The sequence below is a fragment of the Marmota monax genome, unplaced genomic scaffold (genome assembly GCF_021218885.2).
Source record: "Marmota monax isolate L192 unplaced genomic scaffold, Marmota_monax_Labrador192_F-V1.1 WCK01_AAM20220418_F8-fsc00013, whole genome shotgun sequence".
NCBI classification, from domain to species: Eukaryota; Metazoa; Chordata; class Mammalia; order Rodentia; family Sciuridae; genus Marmota; species Marmota monax.
In genome coordinates, this window is record NW_026692202.1 from 19,311,749 (window position 1) to 19,330,402 (window position 18,654).

The window sequence follows — 18,654 nt, forward strand, 5'->3', positions numbered from 1 at the left end:
CACTGCTGGTGTGTATGCAGCGGGATGCGAGGAGGTTTCTCGGGACGTGCAGCCTCCCTACACCCCCAGCCCCCCGCGGCTCGGCCGCCTTTGCGGACCACGTGCAGTAGCTCCGCGTGGGGGCCCCTGGCGCGCAGCCGCGGTGGGTGACAGCACCGCGTCCGGGGGCCAGTGTTCAGCGTGTGTGTCTGTGTGTGAGTGTTTCTTTGGGTGGAGGACGCCGCGCCGCCCCGCACCCCTCGTTAGGGGGGAGAGAGAGAGAGAGAGTGAGAGAGTGTGTGTGTGTGTGTGTGTGGCCTCGGCCCAGCGCCCCGCCGAGCCGTGCCTGCAGCCGGGTGAGCGCGCGCACCCGTGTGTGTGTGCGTGTGTGTATGTGTGTGTGTGTGTATGTGTGTGTGACAGTGTGTGTCAGGTGACTCGGGTCACGCAGTCTCTCCCTCTCCCTCCTCGGGGAGGAACTGCCGCGCTCCGGCTGACTCCTCCGCCAGCGGGCGAGCGAGCGGGCGGGCGGGGGAGGGGGCTCGGGGCGCGCTGGGAACCGCGCGACCCGGACCTGGGCGCCGCCCGCGGCTGGGTACAGGCTGCCCCCGCCTCCGCCGGCTCCCCCGAAGCTCCAAACAAAACCCCAATTCAGAAATAGGTTGTGGGCGGCTGGCGAGGCGGCTTGGCTCCCGCCCGGGACCCCTGCTGTCCCTGGGACGGCCGGACGGCCGGTGGGCGCGATGAGCCAGGTGCTGGGGAAGACGCAGCCGCAGGACGAGGACGACGAGGAGGAAGAGGAGGAGGATGAACTGGTGGGGCTAGCGGACTACGGGGACGGGCCCGACTCCTCAGACGCCGATCCGGACAGTGGGAACGAGGAGGGAGGTGAGCGCTCGGCCCCTGGCCCCGCGAGTCCTCAGCTTGCGCCCCTTTCCTTTCTCTCGGTGTCTCCCCGGCCCCGGCCGGGCCAGGCGCGCGGGCCGCCGACTTGGAGGGGATCCAGGGGATCGGACTTAGGGGGTGGAGGGGAGGGGCTGTAGAGGAGCGACCTGGAGCAGCAAAATGGGGGATCCCGGTGCTGGAGGCGGAGGGGAGACCGTGATCGATGGGGAAGCGGGAAGGAGGAAGCGTCTGGCCAGGAGGATCGCGCGCTTTCTGGCCCCTTTCGGGGCTGGTGCCTCTCCCTTCCTCCCCCTAGAGCTCTCCGCAGGGTCCCGGGATTGGGAAAGGAGAGGATCGCCGGCGCTCCCTGGGACTTCTCCCTGAACGCTGCTGTTTAAGCGGAGGTCAGATGTCGTGGCTAAAAAAAGGCAGCCGGCGGCAGCGTGACTGGCAGGGTCGTCTGCAGCTGCGGGTGTCAGTCTTGTCCCGCGTTGCCACTGGAGGGGTCCTGGGGCTTCAATGTGGGAGCACCCTCGGGGCGGTTGCTGGGGGGGGATGCTCACTACGGGAATCGCCGAGCGGTCGCGGGTTTCCCGGGATCCAGGCAAATACAGTTGTTAGGACACCTTATCTGCGCTCAGTGTCACCAGCTGGGCATGGCAGTGCTTGCCTGGGAGTGAGCGCGGGACGAGGGCATTCTTTGCCCCTGAAGCAAACTATTTCCTGTTCAAGAAGCAGGTTGTAGCTATCCTTCAGCCTGTAGAGGCTTCCTGTATTTTATTTTTTAAGATCTAAGGACGTTGAGCGCTTTTTAGGATTCCCAAAAGAACAATCTAAAAATTTCCTCAAAAGCAAGCAAAAGATTCTGTGTTGTAAGGTCACTTGGAAAGGTCAGTAGAACAAGGCTGTTAAACATAACATTATTCTTGGTGAAGCTGTATGCATCTTAGAGAAGGAATTAACTTCTTTAATCTTTCATACTGAAGAAATTGGGCAAGGGATAAAAGTACCTTTGTGGCTTGATATTTTTAGAACTTTTATCGAGAATTCACTTATTTTAAATTCTCTGTACAAAGTCTTTCTCTGAGGTCAGTTTTGATTATTCTACATACAGTAGACACTACCTTCAATGAATCAGAAAAAAGTAAACTTTAGCCTTGAGCCTGGCAGATGAGAAAACAGCTTTCCAAGTCACCTTTTTTTTCTTTTTCCCTCCATACCATCTTCTCTCCTGGGAGGATTTGTGCTAATTCCCAGTTTGCTTAAACTGGTGTGTGCACCTGTGCACTTCTCTCTAATGCATTCCCACTAATTGGTCCCACAGTTGATCTCCAGGCCACATTTTTGTAGATAAAGAAAGGCTTTGCACCCTTTCTATGGAGTCTCTGGGGCTACCTTTTGTAATTAAATTGTTCGGCTGCTTCATTATTATTCAAATTGCATTTGTTGGCTCCTCCCAGATTCTTTGGAGACCCTGGAGAGGCAGAATGGGGATATATTTGCAAGGTATTTGAAATGGTAGGTGCACCATGGGGTGCATGTGTGATATGCTTAGAAAACAGAAGAAAAGGGGAGGAAAAGTCAGCAATCTAATATTGTCCCTTGGAGATGGGGTGGGGGTTGGGGCAGAGACATTCCTGGAAAAGCACAGGACCTGTTTGTTTATTCTGCAGTTCTTTAAGGGGGAACTTTTAAAATTTTGATGTTGGGACTTGAAGTTAAAGTGAAATTAAAACCATGCCCGAAAGGTAAGATTCCCTGAACAATGGCTTTTCCAGATCCTGGACTTGGAGACTTTCCTTGCTGCTAACCTAAATGCAAACTTGCCTGTAGCTGATGTTTTGATGACTTCGGTAATAAAACTTCCCATGTGAGTTCTTAGGATCATCCTGGAATCTTGCTAAAAAAGTATTGAATATATTAATGTAGTGAGAAGAGCAGTTCATTAACATTTGCCCTGGTAAATATTACTTAAACCTGGCCTCTTTCCACCTGGGCCTGATGTAGGTAGGTGGTCTGCATCTCAGACTTCCTTTGTTATCTTTGGCCCCTGTTCTTTCCAGGTTTCCTTAGCTCTGATTTGGAGATATAGATCTTAGAGCAGAATCTCTATCAGCACATTTGTTTTCTACAGTAGCAGATAGGCTCCTGTCAGCAATTCCAGCTAGGACTGGCCCTGATGATTGTCATGCCAACTGATATGGTCCCAGGGAGTTGGAGATGGGAGTAGAGAAGCCAGGAGTTTGGCTTCCCTCCCTGTGTCCTTCAGAAGTCTGTTTGATGTGTTGCATTATAATCCTGTTTTATTTTGGGTAAAATTCACACTTACCTGCTCTCAAACTTAAGAAATGGAATATAAAAAACAGGGACTTATTTATTCTGAGTAACGATGGATATGATGCACTTTGAACTCAAGCAAAGCATTTTTGTAGTGAACTCTTCTCCCTTCTCCATCCTAAGAGACTTGGTTTAGTGCCTGTTCTTAGTGGAGACCTTGGACTTTTCCCATGAGGTTCAGAAACTTACCCCGGCAAATGGGATCCTAGGAGGGTGATGCATGACCCACAAGCATCACTAGTTAGTTGCAAGGCAATTTGTCAGGAACTGTGCAAGACATGTGGACTGAGGTGGATAATGCAATTTTCATTTCCCTCAATCTGTGAGGCTTATAAAGGAATCTGATTTCATGTTTAAAGCAGCACCTTGTGAGTTTTACCACATTGTGCATTGAAAATGTAGTGCAGCTAAGGTGAGACTTAAATTGCACTTCTCTGGCTTCCACCCCATATTTTATTCATGAATAGCAGGAGTGTTCTCAGGCACTTTATTTCTGTTGGGGACAGATTTAGGCACTTTTAGTCTTTTTTTTTTTCATTGTAATTAATCACAGATAAGGTGAGTCTTACCTTTAACCTCTACAGTCCAGATAAATCTTCAGAAAGGGGGCAATGATGAACCCATTAAAAACAATTGCTTAGGGGCTGGACAAGTAGCTCAGTCCAGCCCCTAAGCAACCCTTCTTCCACAACAACCCCACAATTTGCGTCATAATTAATTATTATTTTAGACCCATGGACTTTAAATCTTTAGCAAATTATTGTGCTTTAAAAATTATAATAACAAGGAAAGGAATTAAAAGATCATATTAAATGTGTGCCAGGTTCTGGGTTCCATTCCCAGTACCAAATACAATAAAATATTTAATCAGAAAGTGAAATTGGTTTTCCCCTCAAAGACCTTCCCAATTTTTAGGGGAAACTTGGTTAAGACAGCTGCCCACAACCGTCTACCTAAGTTTGGCCTATTTTTCACAGCAACCTGCACACCCGCTTAGAATCCGAGAAAGCAACAGTTTGGTTGTTACTGGAAGCATGAAGATCCAGGTTAGCAGGTGATTCTTCCTGAAAGTGTGTACATAATGTGAATTCATCATTTTCCAACTATTAATCACTTTTTTCCCTTAAGTTTTTTTTTTGTTGTTGTTGTTGTTCTGGGGATTATTGAACCCAGGGCCTCCTGAATGCTAGGCAAGTATTCTACCACTGAGCTAAATCCCCAACTCTTTTTATCTAATTTTAAAAAATTATATGATTTTTCTTCCCATCATTCCTTGAAATTTGAGATAATCATTCTTCTGATACTAAAACCATGACTCAAGAGATGTCAAGGAAACTTTTCTGAGATCACATCATAAGCTACAAGTACTTGAGTTTTATAAGAGGGTCAAGAGCTGGAGATATAGCTTACTGGTGGAGCAAGGGCCTAGGATTGATCCCCAGGACTGCAACCCCGCAAAAAAAAAATGCTTAGAGAAGAGGGTCAACTATGTGAAAATGTAAGCCCCTTTCCTTGAAATTCCGTTTTGTTCCAAAAGAGCTGGGTTCACCAGGTAAGGGGTGCACGCCTGTAATCCCAGTGATGCAGGAGGATGACAAGTTTGAGGCTAGTCTCAGCAACTTAGTGAAATCCTGTTTCAGAATAAAAAATGAAAAGGACTGGGAATGTAGCTCAACGGTAAAATGCTCCTGGGTTTGTAATGCCAGATTCGTGGGACCCCAGTAGACCTCCAGGAGCTGAATCCGATGCAATCACACAGGAGTCTTTATTGCAGGCTCGAGCCTGGACTCATAACCATTCCCAACGCAGCGGTCCCAGGGAGTGAGTCCTGGTCCTTTGTTCAGTGAGATTTTATAGGTTTTGGGGGATACTCTATGCGTCGCATCATAACATCACACAGCAAATCATTTTATAACTGCGGGAAAATCAAACAACAACTCTTAACATTGATTAGCACATTCACTGGTGGCAACAAGTTGGGTAAGGGTGATTGGTTAGTTCAAGTGGTGGATATATTTGAACTGATTGGTTTAGGCCGAGAGAGGTTGCAAGAGTGTATAACGCTAGACTGCAGGGTGGCCTAACCATGTTATCAATTACCAAAGCTACTGGGAGGGTCACCAGGCTTTTCAGATATTTTCCCTGTCTCACGCTGATTGGTGGTTGCTAGGGGGTTGCTATGGGTCCTCACCTAGTGTAACTGAGTTAGGGACACCTGGCGCCGCAGATCCCTCCTGTTAAACAACTCAGCAGGGTGGGTATGTGCCTAGGAGCGTTCTGTGGGTTTTTCCAAGGACAAGGATCATGCCCCCCTTCTACTGGACAGGCCTTGAGGTAGAAGCTGTTTTCAAAAATGGAGTCACATCAGTTTCTCAGGTTCAATCCTTTGTGCCCTAAACAACTTACTTTGGTAACATCTGTGAAAATTGGAGCAACATAGAGATTAATTTGAACCTTGTGTACAGGTGGCCTGCAAATTCCATGTATTCCATATTTTTTAAAAATAATTTTAGTTGTAAACTTGCACAATACCTTTATTTTGTTTATTTAGTTTTTTTGTGTGGTATTGGAGGTCGAACCCAGTGCCTCATGCATAATAGGCAAGCACTCTATCACTGAGCCACAACCCCAGCCCAGGTATTCCATATTTTAAAAAGAAAATTTAAATGATGCTACCAAAGTCACACCTTAGTTAAGTGCTTCCTCTAATACCTATATAGAGAAAGCATCATCTTAAATTAGATATTTTGTAAACATAGTGATCATCACCAGTGATTTAGAGTATCAGAGAAACTCGACTCTACTCTTCTTAGAAATCTCTCCCAATTTAATATTAAAACAGACATAATATAGACTAATGGAAATACCAGGCAGAAAAATCAAGTCCTGGAGTTCTGGATAAGAAATGGCTTCAAGTCTGAAAGAGCATCTTGTCTGTCAAAGATAATTATGTGTCCACCTGAGTTCACCTTCTGCTTTATTCCATTTTCCCCGACTCCTATAGAAAATCCAGACAATTTTGCTCCCTACCATAACTACCTCTTTCCTGCTCATTGAACACTTTCCCCTGTTTGCAGGAAGGAGCATTGGTAAGGCAGAACACATCAGAAATATCATCAAATGCACATGTTAAGGAAATACCTATGTATGGTATCGAGTGTTTGGGTTGCCTACCAGTGTGATTTTGAGAGGATTTTGTAGAGAAAGATTTGATCTTCACCTTCATGCCTTTGAAAAATATGTGTTGTTTTCATTTAATGTGCCTTATTAAGTAGTTTATCAAATGGACAGGGGATCTTCAGGATTTCTGTATATCTTCTTCTTTGTAGTGCTATTATTATCTATAGAATTCATTCCCTTTTGGATTGGGATTTCTTCAAGAACTCCTAGGTCTTGAATATGTACGTAGTTCCATTGATCAGCCTACCTCCAGAAATGTAAAGGAGCCACAGATAATGTAAATAGAAAGTAACTAGAAGCCTCTTCCTTTTAAGTATGCAGATCCCTAAGCCTTTGTTGACCCTATTAGAATTGCTATTAGAATACTAATAGCAAAGGCATTCTAACTTCCCCTTAAAGTTGAGGGAGCCTCTCAAGCTTCTGGCTGTAGTCACATTCCACAAAGGACCCTCTTGTTGCCTGGGCTTGGGCTGGGAAGAAAAAGGGGGGAAAATGTGGGTGTGTGTACACTGACAGAGCCTGGCAGAGGAGGAAATTAAGACTCAGGGGCACATGTGTGGTGTCACGTGCAGCTAGTAAGTGGCAGAACGGGGACTTGGACCTGATCTGACGTTAACCCAGGACTTTTTAGCCATTCTGTTTGCCATCACTTTGCTACCACCTTTTATCCTAATTCTTTCATTAAACCTTTGTCTTATTTTCCTGTCTGGAGTCTATTCAAAGTTGTCACCTCTCAGAGAACTTTTCTTAATTAATAAGCTGTCAGTTGTAATGTGCCAGAAATTATGAAGTTTATTTCACACAATGCTTCATTCTCCCCAGAGCGACCCCTTAGACTCAGGAAGGCAGGGTCTCTTCCCTGCTAAGTCTGTACGGAGAAGCACATTGGCCTTCAATTCCTGTTTTTTCTGATTTCTGGTTACTTCTTTATTGTGAGCATTCCCAGCCCACAGATCAGCTGGGCACAGTCCCCAGGTGGCCCTGTTGTTCAAGGTGCTAGTTCATCTTTCCTTTTCTTCTCTACTTACAAGTCCTGTTTGTTGTTGTTTTTTTTTTAATTGTCTTTTTTGACAGATTCTTCTGGCTACTGGATAATTCCAGATTAAGTAATTAGCCAGCAGATGTAAAAGACTGGTAATGGCCCAGTGAGGTGACCACTCCTCTCATTGCTTTTCTTCGGGTGATTTGAGTGTGGTGTCACATGCAGCTAGTAAGTGGCAGAACGGGGGTCCCTAGGGTCTTCAGCAGTCTTGTTCCACACCTGAGGTAGTGGGGAAATTTAGGTACTGTCAGGACCGCATGGAAGATAGATGGTCCATACTTCTGACCTTAGCAGATACTAAAGCATACCTAGGCATAAAGCTGACCCATCTGACCAGTTTCAAGTGTTGATGTGAGCCAAAGTCAGACATGAGTTTATTTTTAAAGCTTTGGTTAATTTAACTTTAAATTCTGTTCAGGCACTTTTATTTAATTGACCCAACCAATAAATGTCTGCTAAGTGTTTATTGTAGGAAGCTCTGAATTCTCAATTTGTTTTGTTTTTACAATAATTTTAATTGTACTTAGCTACAAACTATTTACAAAATACAAGCAGTGGTAATCTATACTTTGTGGTACACAGTCCATTGGATCCAAATTCATTTTTATCTCTCTATCTACTTATTTATTTTGTGGTACTAGAGATTGAACCCAAGGGTGCTCTACCACTCAGCTATATCCCTGGCCCTTTTTATTTTTAATTTTGATACAGAGGATCACTAAGTTGTCCAAGCTGGCCTTGAATTTGTGATCCTCCTGTCTTAGCCTCCTGAGTTACTAGGATTACATGCATATACTATCATGCCTGGCTGTATCCACATTTTAGACTAAAGGAAAAAATGTTCCTTCGTTTTAAATTTTATTATTTTTTCTCTTGCCACATTTTTATTGGTGCATTATAGTTGTTCATAATGATGAGATTTGTTGTTACATATTTGTACATGCTCACAATATAACAATATAATTTGGCCAATATTGCTCCCCAGAACCTCCCCACCTGGTCTCTTTCCTCTATTGATCTTCCTTGGATTTTCATGAGATCCACCCTCACACCTCTTTTCATTTTCCTCTCTAGCTTCCACATAACGGGGAGAAAACACAGGATCCCTGACCTTCTGAGTTTGGCTTATTTCACTTAACAGAATGGTCTCTAGTTCCATCCATTTTTCTGCAAATGACATAATTTCATTTTTCTTTATGGCTGAGTAAAATTCCATTGTGCATTTACATCACATTTCCTTTATCCATTCATCCATTGATGGACACCTAGGCTAGTTCCATAGTTTGGCTCTTGTGAATTGTGCTGCTGTAAACTTGGTTACACAAGTCTCTCTATAGTCCTATGACTTTAATTCTTTAGGATAAATACTGACGAGTGCTATAACTGGGTCACATGAGGTTCCAGGTCTAGTCTTTTGATGAACCTCCATGGTGGTTGTACTAATTTAAAGTGTAAAAGTGTACCAAAAAGCCCTCTTTAAAAATATATTTTTAGGGTTGGGAGTAGCTCAGGGGTAGAACACTTATCTAATATGCATGAGGCCCTGGGTTTGCTAAAAAATAAAGAATTATAATATTAAAAATTTACAGAAAGGAGAGCCAGGCATGCCTGTAATCCCAGCAACTCAGGAAACTGAGGCAGAAGGTTGCAAGTTCAGTGCCAGCCTAAGCAACTTAGTGAGACCCTCAGCAACTCAGCAAGACTCTTGTCTCAAAAATAAAAATATAAATGGGGGTGGTGGTGGTACTGGGGACATGACTCAGTGGTATAGCACCCTTGGGTTTAATCTTCAGTGCCAAAAAAAAAAAAAAATAGAGAAAGACAGAAATTACCACCAATACTTTCTCTCTCTTCCAATGGCAACCTTTTTCATTTTTCACATATTGAGGGGTTTGGTGTATAACAGAGTACTCGACATTGGGTACTTTATAAAGAAAAGAGATTTATTTAGGTCACAATTTTGGAAGCTGATCCAAGGTGAGACAACTCCATCTGTTTGTTCTCTGATAAGAGTCCCTTTGGTGGGAAGCAGCATGTCAGGGAAGCAGAAAAAGAAAACCAGCCAAGGATGTGGGGTGGCCTCACTTTATAACACATTTCTCTCTTGAGAACTAACTTGTTCCTTGAGACCAGCTTTAATCCCTTCTGAGAGTGGTACCTCCAGTGACCCAAGCACCTTCCATGAGGTCTGCCTCATAAAGATTCCACCTTCTCAACACTACCACACTGGGAACCAAGCCACCAGCATGTGAACCCTTGTCCAAGCCACAGTAAACAGATATGGCAGAGATGGCAAAGGGCTACAGTGACATTTCCAAAATATGGAGAAAATAAAGACCAGTGAAAACCAGTAAGCTTACTGTTATCCATGGCCCAAAATATACCTATATATCCCCAGGTGAGGACCTGCTTTGTTGCCTTTGTTGTATAAACAGTTTTCCACAAACAAAGGTTTTCAGTGCCTACATGTCTCATGAGTATTGTCTGATTAGTTCATGTATCTTCTTATTTACTTTTCGGCTATTTAAAAAAAAATGTTTATTGGGATAAGAACATCTAACCTGAAGTGTACCCTCCCAGCACATTTAAGTGTAGGACACATTCCTGCTGAGCATATGAACATTATGCTGACTATAGGACAGTGTTTATAGCAGATCTCTAGATCTATCAGTCTCTCATCATTGATTGAAACTTGGTTGAGTAGTATGGGAGGGTAAATGCAATCAACCTGAGGACTGAATATGCTTTGTAGGTGGTCACTACCTCATCACTGCTGGGAGATGGTTTGAGCTGTTCTGCAGTGACCAAGGCTGAAACCCCTCAACCCTTAGCCAACAAGATCAGGGGGAGAAAGGGCCACCAGACACAGACTGCCTCAGCACTCTCCACTCCCTCTTCCAGCCTGTGTGCATCCTCACATTCTTATCTCCCTTCTGAGGCCCCATCTCATGGGAGCAACAGAACAGCTGGCACCTCAGATTCAGCAAGTTCAAACGCAGGCCCAGCCTCTTCCCCATTACCATTTTGGTGAGAGGGGCCATCAGGTCAGGTACTCAGGTCTTCTTTCTCTTTTGTCCCCCACATCCAGTGGGCCATGGGCCGGAGCTTCTCACAGATCCATTCCTTCTATCCCTTTTCACAGCCTGTACCTTGGTTCCATCTCTTCTTATTTGTGCTCTAGAACAACCATCTAACTCCTCCACCCTAACCCCTCCAGGGAGTCAATTTCTAGAGGGAACTTCCTGAAGTGTAAATCTGATCACGTTAGTCTCCCCTGAAATTCTTAGTGATTTCCTCATGTTTGGGGGATTAAACTCCAAACTTCTGAGCATGGCATTTGTGAGGTAGCTCTGTCAACTGATTTAATTGTTGAACTCATGCCTTATGCTACATTGAATTTGCCTGTGCAGGAGACAGTACAGAAGCTAACAAGACACATGTACACAGTAAAAAGATAATTAATTGTTTTGTAGTGATAAGGACTGTGAGACACAGGGCTATGAGCACAAGTGATAGGATGTGATTTAGATCAGAGGAGGTGAGATGGAGCTGCTGGGCTGAGTGCAGAGAAGGAGCCTGGGAAAGGCTCCCAGGTAGAGGGAGAAGCAAGTTGAGACCATAAGGTGAGGAAGTTTCTAAAAGTTCTGAGTGGATGAGGGAAAGAAAATGGAGCAGAAGAAAGTGGGTGAGAGACAGCCCCTGTAGCACCTCTGGATCCAGAGAGGAAGGTAGCAGCTGGATTTTACTCTAAATGCTCCTGGGACCCTGGGACCACATGTCATCTCTTCTTGCCTTCAAACTGCATTCCTTCACCTCTAGTTCCTTAACGTGCCAGATCTCTCCCTGGAGCAGCCTTTCCCTGTCAGTTCTTTTCTGCCTCCTGTGTAAGATTCAGACATGCTCAGTGCTCCTAACACCTAGCTAGCTGTGCATTGTAGCTGTTTCTCTTCTCTCTGTTCCTCTCTAATTGCTAAGAGACGGGTCTTTTTTCTTTGTGTCTGCAGCCCTTGCCATACACTTGGCTGGCTTTCAGGGAACCTTCATGAAGTGAGAACAAACTACCCTCTTACAAATTTCATTCACTTCAACAACTGCCTCCACCTTCCTTTGGCTCTGTCAGAACCTCTGGGGCTGCCTCTCTCATTTCAAGTCCTTCTGTAGCTTGTTTCTGATTTCATATTTTTTAAAGACCCACCGTTTGATTGCCCCTTTCTGATCAGCTGCCATTGTGTGTTCTCCTTCAGACTTTCGCCTTTCTGGGCTGTTCTTTTTAAACCCAGCACAGTAGTGGTCTCAGGTAGGAGGTGTTGGTGGACCAGCAAGGGGGCTTCCCTTTCCCATCAGCATTCCCTGCCTCTGCCACTCCCGTTGTGGAGTGGGGTCCTTTGGGGAACCCACAGTGTACTCCGAGTTCACCTGGATGGGGACTTAAATTCTGGACCCTCAAGTTAGAAGTCTTGGTGTTGCTCTGATCAAGCTACCCAGGCTCTGTGGGGTTTCTTAAGTGAAGATACTTGAGGAGAGGGTGGGAGAGGATTAGAGGGGACATCTTTGACAGCAGTCTTTCTGTGATGTAGAAGAAACTTTTCTTGATCTATAGTGGTAGTATACAAATTTTTGTTATTGCTTTGTTTTGAAGTTTTGGAGTTTGAACCCACAGCCTCGTGCAAATAAACCCAAAAGTCTCGTATTTACTCTTAACTATACATGTACTCTGATATTTTCTAGTATCTTCTTTTGCTTCTTTGTTGTTGTTAAGTTCTATTGCTGTTTAATGCCCACTGATTGATTTTTTTGTGTTGACAAATATCTTCTGACTTTAAGGCTTGTAAATCATAGACATGATGGAAATCATGGATATAGAATTTTTGAAGCTAGAAGTTTCCAGAGCTGTCACTAAGCCATTTTGTACAATGCTTCGAAGGTCTGGTATAAATTTTAATTTATAACATATGCAAATTAGACTATATTTAGTATTTAATGTGACAAAGAGAGCTGATTGGTTGCAAAAGCTCTGAGTGAGCATATTGCCTTATACTGGGCATGTGACCTTGGGCAGCTTTCTTTCCAGTTTCCTCAGGTGTAAAACAGACAGAGTCTGGCTATGTTGCCTAGGTTGTCCTTGAACTCAAGTGATATTCCTGCCTGTGCCAGCTGAAACTGCAGATGTGTGCACCACTGAAACTAGCTGGAAATTTTTTTTTTTTTAATTTTTTTTAATATTTATTTTTTAGTTTTCGGCGGACACAACATCTTTGTTTGTATGTGGTGCTGAGGATCGAACCCGGGCCGCACGCATGCCCCGCGAGCGCGCTACCGCTTGAGCCACATCCCCAGCCCTGGAAATTTTTAATAAAATCCAGCTCACCCATTTTGAAGTGGAGAAGATGTCGTATGTAAGGAAAAAAATTTGTTTTCTGTATTGGGGATTAAATCCAATGGTGCTCAACCATCGAGCTACATCCCCAGTCCTTTTTTATTTTATTTTTAATTTTGAGACAGAGTCTTAACTAAATTGTTCTGGTTGACTTTGAATTTGTGATCCTCCCAAGTCACTGGGTTTACCAGCATGCACTACTGTGCTTGACAAAGAGTTTTTTGCTCAACCTAAGGTCATAATATTTTCTTTCAGAAATTCTATGATTTTAGACTTTACATTTAGGCCTATGATCAATTTTTCCCCTATGATCTATTTTGAGTTAATTTTTATATATAGTATAAGGTGTACGTTGAAATTCTCCTCCTTCTCCTTCTTTTTTGCATATGGATGTCCTGTTATAGCACTGTTTGGTGACAGTCATTATCTCTTCCCCAGGAGCTGCCTTTGCATCTTTGTCAAAACCCCATTGTTGCTGGGGGTGTGGTGGCACATGTCTGTAATCCCAGAGATTTGGGAGGCTCAGGCAGGAGAATCACAAATTCAAGACCAGCCTCAGCAATTTAGTGAGACCTAAAAAAAATTTAGAGAGGCCCTAAGCAACTTAGTGAGACCCTGTCTCAAAATAAGAAATAAAAAAGGGTTGAGAATGTGGCTCAATGGTTAAGCACCCCTGGATACAGTCCCCAATACCAAAAAAACCCAAACCAAAAACAATGACAACAGAAAACTCGGTTGTCCATGTAAGTGAGGGTTCATTTCTGGCTCCCCCTCTGTTCTAGTAATCTTTTGTATCTGTATGACAGCATTACATGATCTAGACCAGATTTTTACCTTTCTCCAAGGTATGTTTTACATACCATTTTATCTACCAATGTTTCCCAAGCATCTATTTTGGTCACATTCACCAGTATTTTTAATTATATTCATAAAACAGAAACCTTAAGACAACCATTTAAAGAGAAAACGTAGTGTTGAAATCACAATTTAAGGAGTGCTTAATAGTTTGAAAATTTTGTGTTTGGTATATAAAGTCAAAAGGAAATATCAGAGGTTTACAGCACTCTTGTGCATCTTTGGAATTTAGTTTGTCTGTCTGAACTTTGTAAATTAAAACCTAAAATAGAGTGTTGTCTCTTCTCTCTGTGTCCCTTATGACTCTATACATTAAAAGATTATACATTATGTGCATATATTTTCTATTTAAAGTTACCTCATTCCTTACCCTCCCCCCCCTTTTTTTTGGTAGTGAGGATTGAACCCAGGGACCTCAACCACTGAGCATATCCCTAGTCCTTTTTATTTTTTTATTTTGATACAGGGTCTTGCCAAATTGCTGAGGCTAGCCTCAAACTAGCAATCCTCCTGCCTCAGAGTCACTGGAATTACAGGTGTGGATCATCATGCCCAGCTCAAATTTCCTTTCTTTACCTTCTCTAAATCCCTCCCTCTTTACCTATTTTTTACTATGTGCTATAGAACCTCTGGATCATTTCCTAATACAATTTTCCCCCAAATTTATCTTTTCTACTGCTTTCAGATAGTTATCCTTATATTTAAAGCAAAATTAATACTCAATACTTAACTATGCTTTTGTTGTTGTTGTTTTGTGTGTGTGGTGCTAGGAGTTGAATTCAGGGCTTCATGCAAGCTGAGTATGCACTCCACCCCAAACTAGTTTTTAAATAAGAACCATAGTGTTCTTTTACTTAATTCTTCCTTAACCAACCTGTTGTTTCTACATTGTCTATAATTTTAGGTTCCAGTTTTTAGTAAAAAAAAAAAAAATTAAATCAATACATACTTAATAGTTTTCACTATTTGTTTTCCATTGTTTATTGCATTGTTGGACATGTTGGGTATATTTTTCTTGCAGGAATACATCCTTTAGTAATTCAAGGAAATTAAGTGGGTTGACAATAAGATTGTTACAAATCTTTCTGATTCCTTTATAGGTAATTACTTTCCTCTTCTGGTACTTGCAAGGATTTTATTATTTTGATGTTTTAAAGTTATGATTTTTTTTTTAGGTGTGGGCTTATGGTTTTGTTTAAATTTCTCCTTTTGTTTAAATTTTCTGGGCCTGTTTATTTTGAGTTTCTCTTTCCTTAACCTGGGAAAGGCTTATCTATTACTTAAATATTGCTTATCCTTCATGTTCTGCATTCTTTCTTTTTTGTGAACTTTGGCAGGATACTGGGACTTCAGAATCTTATTTCTGATGTCACTGACAGTTATGTGGTACTTTCCAGTGCTCTATCCCTTTAGACTGCATTCTAAAAAAAGATATATAGAATGAGAAGCAGGTGAGGAGGGAAATTTGCCAATTCACTCTTTCCCTGCTTACCTGCTTCTCATTCTATATATCTTTTTTCTCCACAATTATTTTTTTTTTGAAACTTTTATCTTTTTATTTGTTTCTTATTTTTTCCACATTTCTTATTGGTGCATTATAGTTGTACATAATGATGAAATTTGTTACATATTCATACATGCACACAATATAACAACATAATTGGCCAATATCATCCCTCCCTCCCCACATCCCACCTCTTGTTTCTTTCCTCTACTGATCTCCCTTGGATTTTCGTGAGACCTCTGCCTACCTTCCTTTTCCTTTTTCTTTCCTAGCTTCCAGGAAGGAGAGAAAACATATGACCCCTGACCTTCTGAGTTTGGTTTATTTCACTTAACATAATGGTCTCTAGTTCCATCCACTTTCCTTCAAATGACATAATTCCATTTTCTTTATAGTTGAATAAAATTTCATTGTGTATTTATACCACATTTTCTTTATCCATTGATTTATTGATGGACATCTAGGCCAGTTCCATAGTTTGGCTATTGTGAACTGTGTCACTATAAACATGAGTATTTAGGTATCACTATGGTACAATGAATTTAATTCTTTGGGATAAATACCAAAGACTGGTATAACTGGGTCGTATGAAGTTTTCATGCTTTTGAGGAACCTCCATACTGATTTCTATAGTGGTTGTACTAACTTTGCAGTCCCATCAAGAGTGTAAAGGTGTTCCTTTTTTTCACATCCCCTCTGGCATTTATTCTTGATGACTGCCATTCTAACAGGTATAAGATGAAATCTCAATGTAGTTTTTTTTTAATTAATTTTTTTTAAAAATGTGGAGCTGAGGATCAAACCCAGTGCCTCATGCATGCTAGGCAAGAGTGCTACCACTGAGCCATAACCCCAGCCCTCTCAGTGTAGTTTTGATTTGCATTTTCCTAATTGCTGATAATGTTGAACATTTTTTCATATGCTTATTATCCATTTGTATTTCTTCTTTGGAAAAGTGTCTGTTTAATTCACTTGCCCATGTCTTAATTGGTTATCTGATTTTTCAGTGTCAAGTTTTCTGAGTTCTTTTTTTTTTAATATTTATATTTTAATTGTAGATGGAGACTATACACACTATCTTTATTTTATTTATTTATTTTTATGTGGTGCTGAGGATCAAACTCAGGGCCTCGCACATACGAGGCGAGCGCTCTACCGCTGAGCCATAACACCAGCCCCAAGTTTTCCGAGTTCTTTATACAGTCTAGATATTAATCCTCTGTCAGAAGTATAGCTAGCAAAGATTTTCTCCCATTCTGTAGTTCTGTCTTCACATTCCTGATTTTGTTTCCTTTGCTGTGTAGAAGCTTTTAAATTTGATGTCACCTCATTTATTAACTCTTGGCATTATTTCCTGAACTTTAAGGGTCCTATTGAGAAAGGTGTTGCTTGTGCCTATCTACTGAAGTGTTGACCCTATATTTTCTTCTAGAAGTTACATAGTTTCTAATATAATTCCGAGGTCTTTGATCCATTTTGTGTTGATTTTTGTGCAAGGTGAGAGATAAGGGTCTAGTTTCATTCCTCTACATATTGATAACCAGTTTCCCCAGCACCATTTTTATTAGAAAGGCTGTCTTTTCTCCATTGTATGTTTTTGACACCTTTGTCAAGGATCAGTAGATGTGTAGGTTTATTTCTGTGTCTTTTATTCTGTATTATTTGTGTGTCTGTCTTTATGCCAGTACCATGCATTTTTTGTTACTATAGGTTCTGTAATATAATTTGAAGTCAGACATTGTGATTCCTCCAGCATTGATTTTTTTTTTTCCTTAGAATTGCTTTGGCTATTCTGGGTCTTATATTCATTCTTCCAAATGAATTTTAGGACTTTTTTTCCAGTTCTGTGAAGAATGTTACTAGTATTTTGATGGGGATTGCACTGAATTTGTATATTGCTTTTGGTAGTATGGTTATTTTAACAATATTAATTCTATCCATGAACATGCAAGGTCTTTCCATCTTCTGAGGTTTTCTTTAATTTCTTTTTTTCAATGTTTTATAGTTTTCATTGTAGAGGTCTCTTATCTCCTTGGTTAGATTTATTGCTAGGTTTTTCTTTTTCTTTTCTTTTTTTTTCTGAGACTACTGTGAATGAAATTGTTTTCCTAATTTCTTTCTCAGCAGGTTTATTGTTGGTGTATAGGAAAGTTATTGATTTTGTAACTTACTACTTTGCCAAATTTATATATTAAGTCTAGCAGTCCTTCAGTGGAATTTTTTGGATCTTCTAGGTATAGGATCATATCACCTGCAAACCTTGATAATTTGGCTTACTCCTCTCTTATTTTTGTCTTTTTTAATTTCCTTCTCTTGCCTAATTGCTCTGACTAGAATTTCTAGCATTAAATAGGAACGGTGAGAGTGAGCAATCTTGTCTTGTCCCAGACTTTAAAGGAAATGCTTTCTGTTTTCCCCATTTACTATGTATACTTTTTCTATTATCCTTAGGGATTTAATTTGGGAAGAGAAGATATCTTTCTGGTATCAGGGATTGAACCCAGGTACATTTAACCATTGAACCACATCCCTAGCCTTTTTTATATATTATATTGAGACAGGGTCTTGCTAAGTTGCCTAGGGCCTCACTAAGATACTGAGGCTGGCTTTGAACTTGCCTCAGCCTCCAGAGCCACTGGGATTATAGGAGTGTGCCACTGTGCCCAGCATCAGAAAAGAAGATATCTTTAAACTTTTAATCTTTAAACTTGAAGTCCTATTTTTTTTTTCAATTCATGATCTGCTTTTGCTGAGATAGACTTGTATTAGTGATACTGTATCATATAGTCCATGTTGAAGAAGAAAGTTGGTGACATTTTAGATGGTGTAAGTCATGTAATATTGTATAAGTAATGTGAACTTAATATTATATCAGTATGATATGATCCTATAAATCATCAGCAATTTGTTGGATAAGTTGAACTGAAAAGGAGTGTGTGGTAAGGTGGGAGCGAGATGTAGCTTATTGTGGAATGTGTTAGCTTTTTGTCTCTGTGATCAAAATACCCAAGAACAACTTAGAGAAGGAAAAGGTTATTCTGGCTCATGGTTTCAGAGATTTAGTAGGTGGTGGGTCAGTTCCATTGCTCTGGACTGAAGGTGAGGCAGAATATCATGGCAGAATATCATGGTAGATATCTTGGTAGAGAGCGCTGCTCCATTCATGGCAACCAGGAGACCATGGCACATTGCAGCAGGTAAGATGCACCCTTCAAGGCACAGCCCCAGTGACCCAAGTCTAGCTACCTCCCACCTGCCTATAGTTCCCACTCAGTTAGTCCGTCTGATCAGGTCCAGTCATTTCACCTCTGAATATTTCTGCATTAACACAAAAGCTGTTGGGGAATCACCTCATCTCCAAACCAGAACATGGAGTCCCATTTATGCATATCTCATCTCCTTTTTCTTTATTTAATCATTGTTTTATCTGAAATTTGTGTGTTTACCTATGCCTATTGCAAATGTAAATGTCAAAATATCATATATAATAAATGA

General features: G+C 41.7%; 1 protein-coding gene across 1 annotated transcript in view; it reads left to right on the forward strand.

The window, feature by feature from the left end:
• Positions 1–469: 469 nt before the first annotated feature.
• The window catches only part of Rragd (Ras related GTP binding D), a 42,713-nt gene continuing 24,528 nt past the window's right edge, over positions 470–18,654 (forward strand). Inside the window, exon 1 of the mRNA XM_046431488.2 lies at positions 470–867. Coding sequence (XP_046287444.1) covers positions 723–867 — 145 coding nt within the window. The 5' untranslated portion in view covers positions 470–722. The remainder of the gene's footprint in view (positions 868–18,654) is intronic.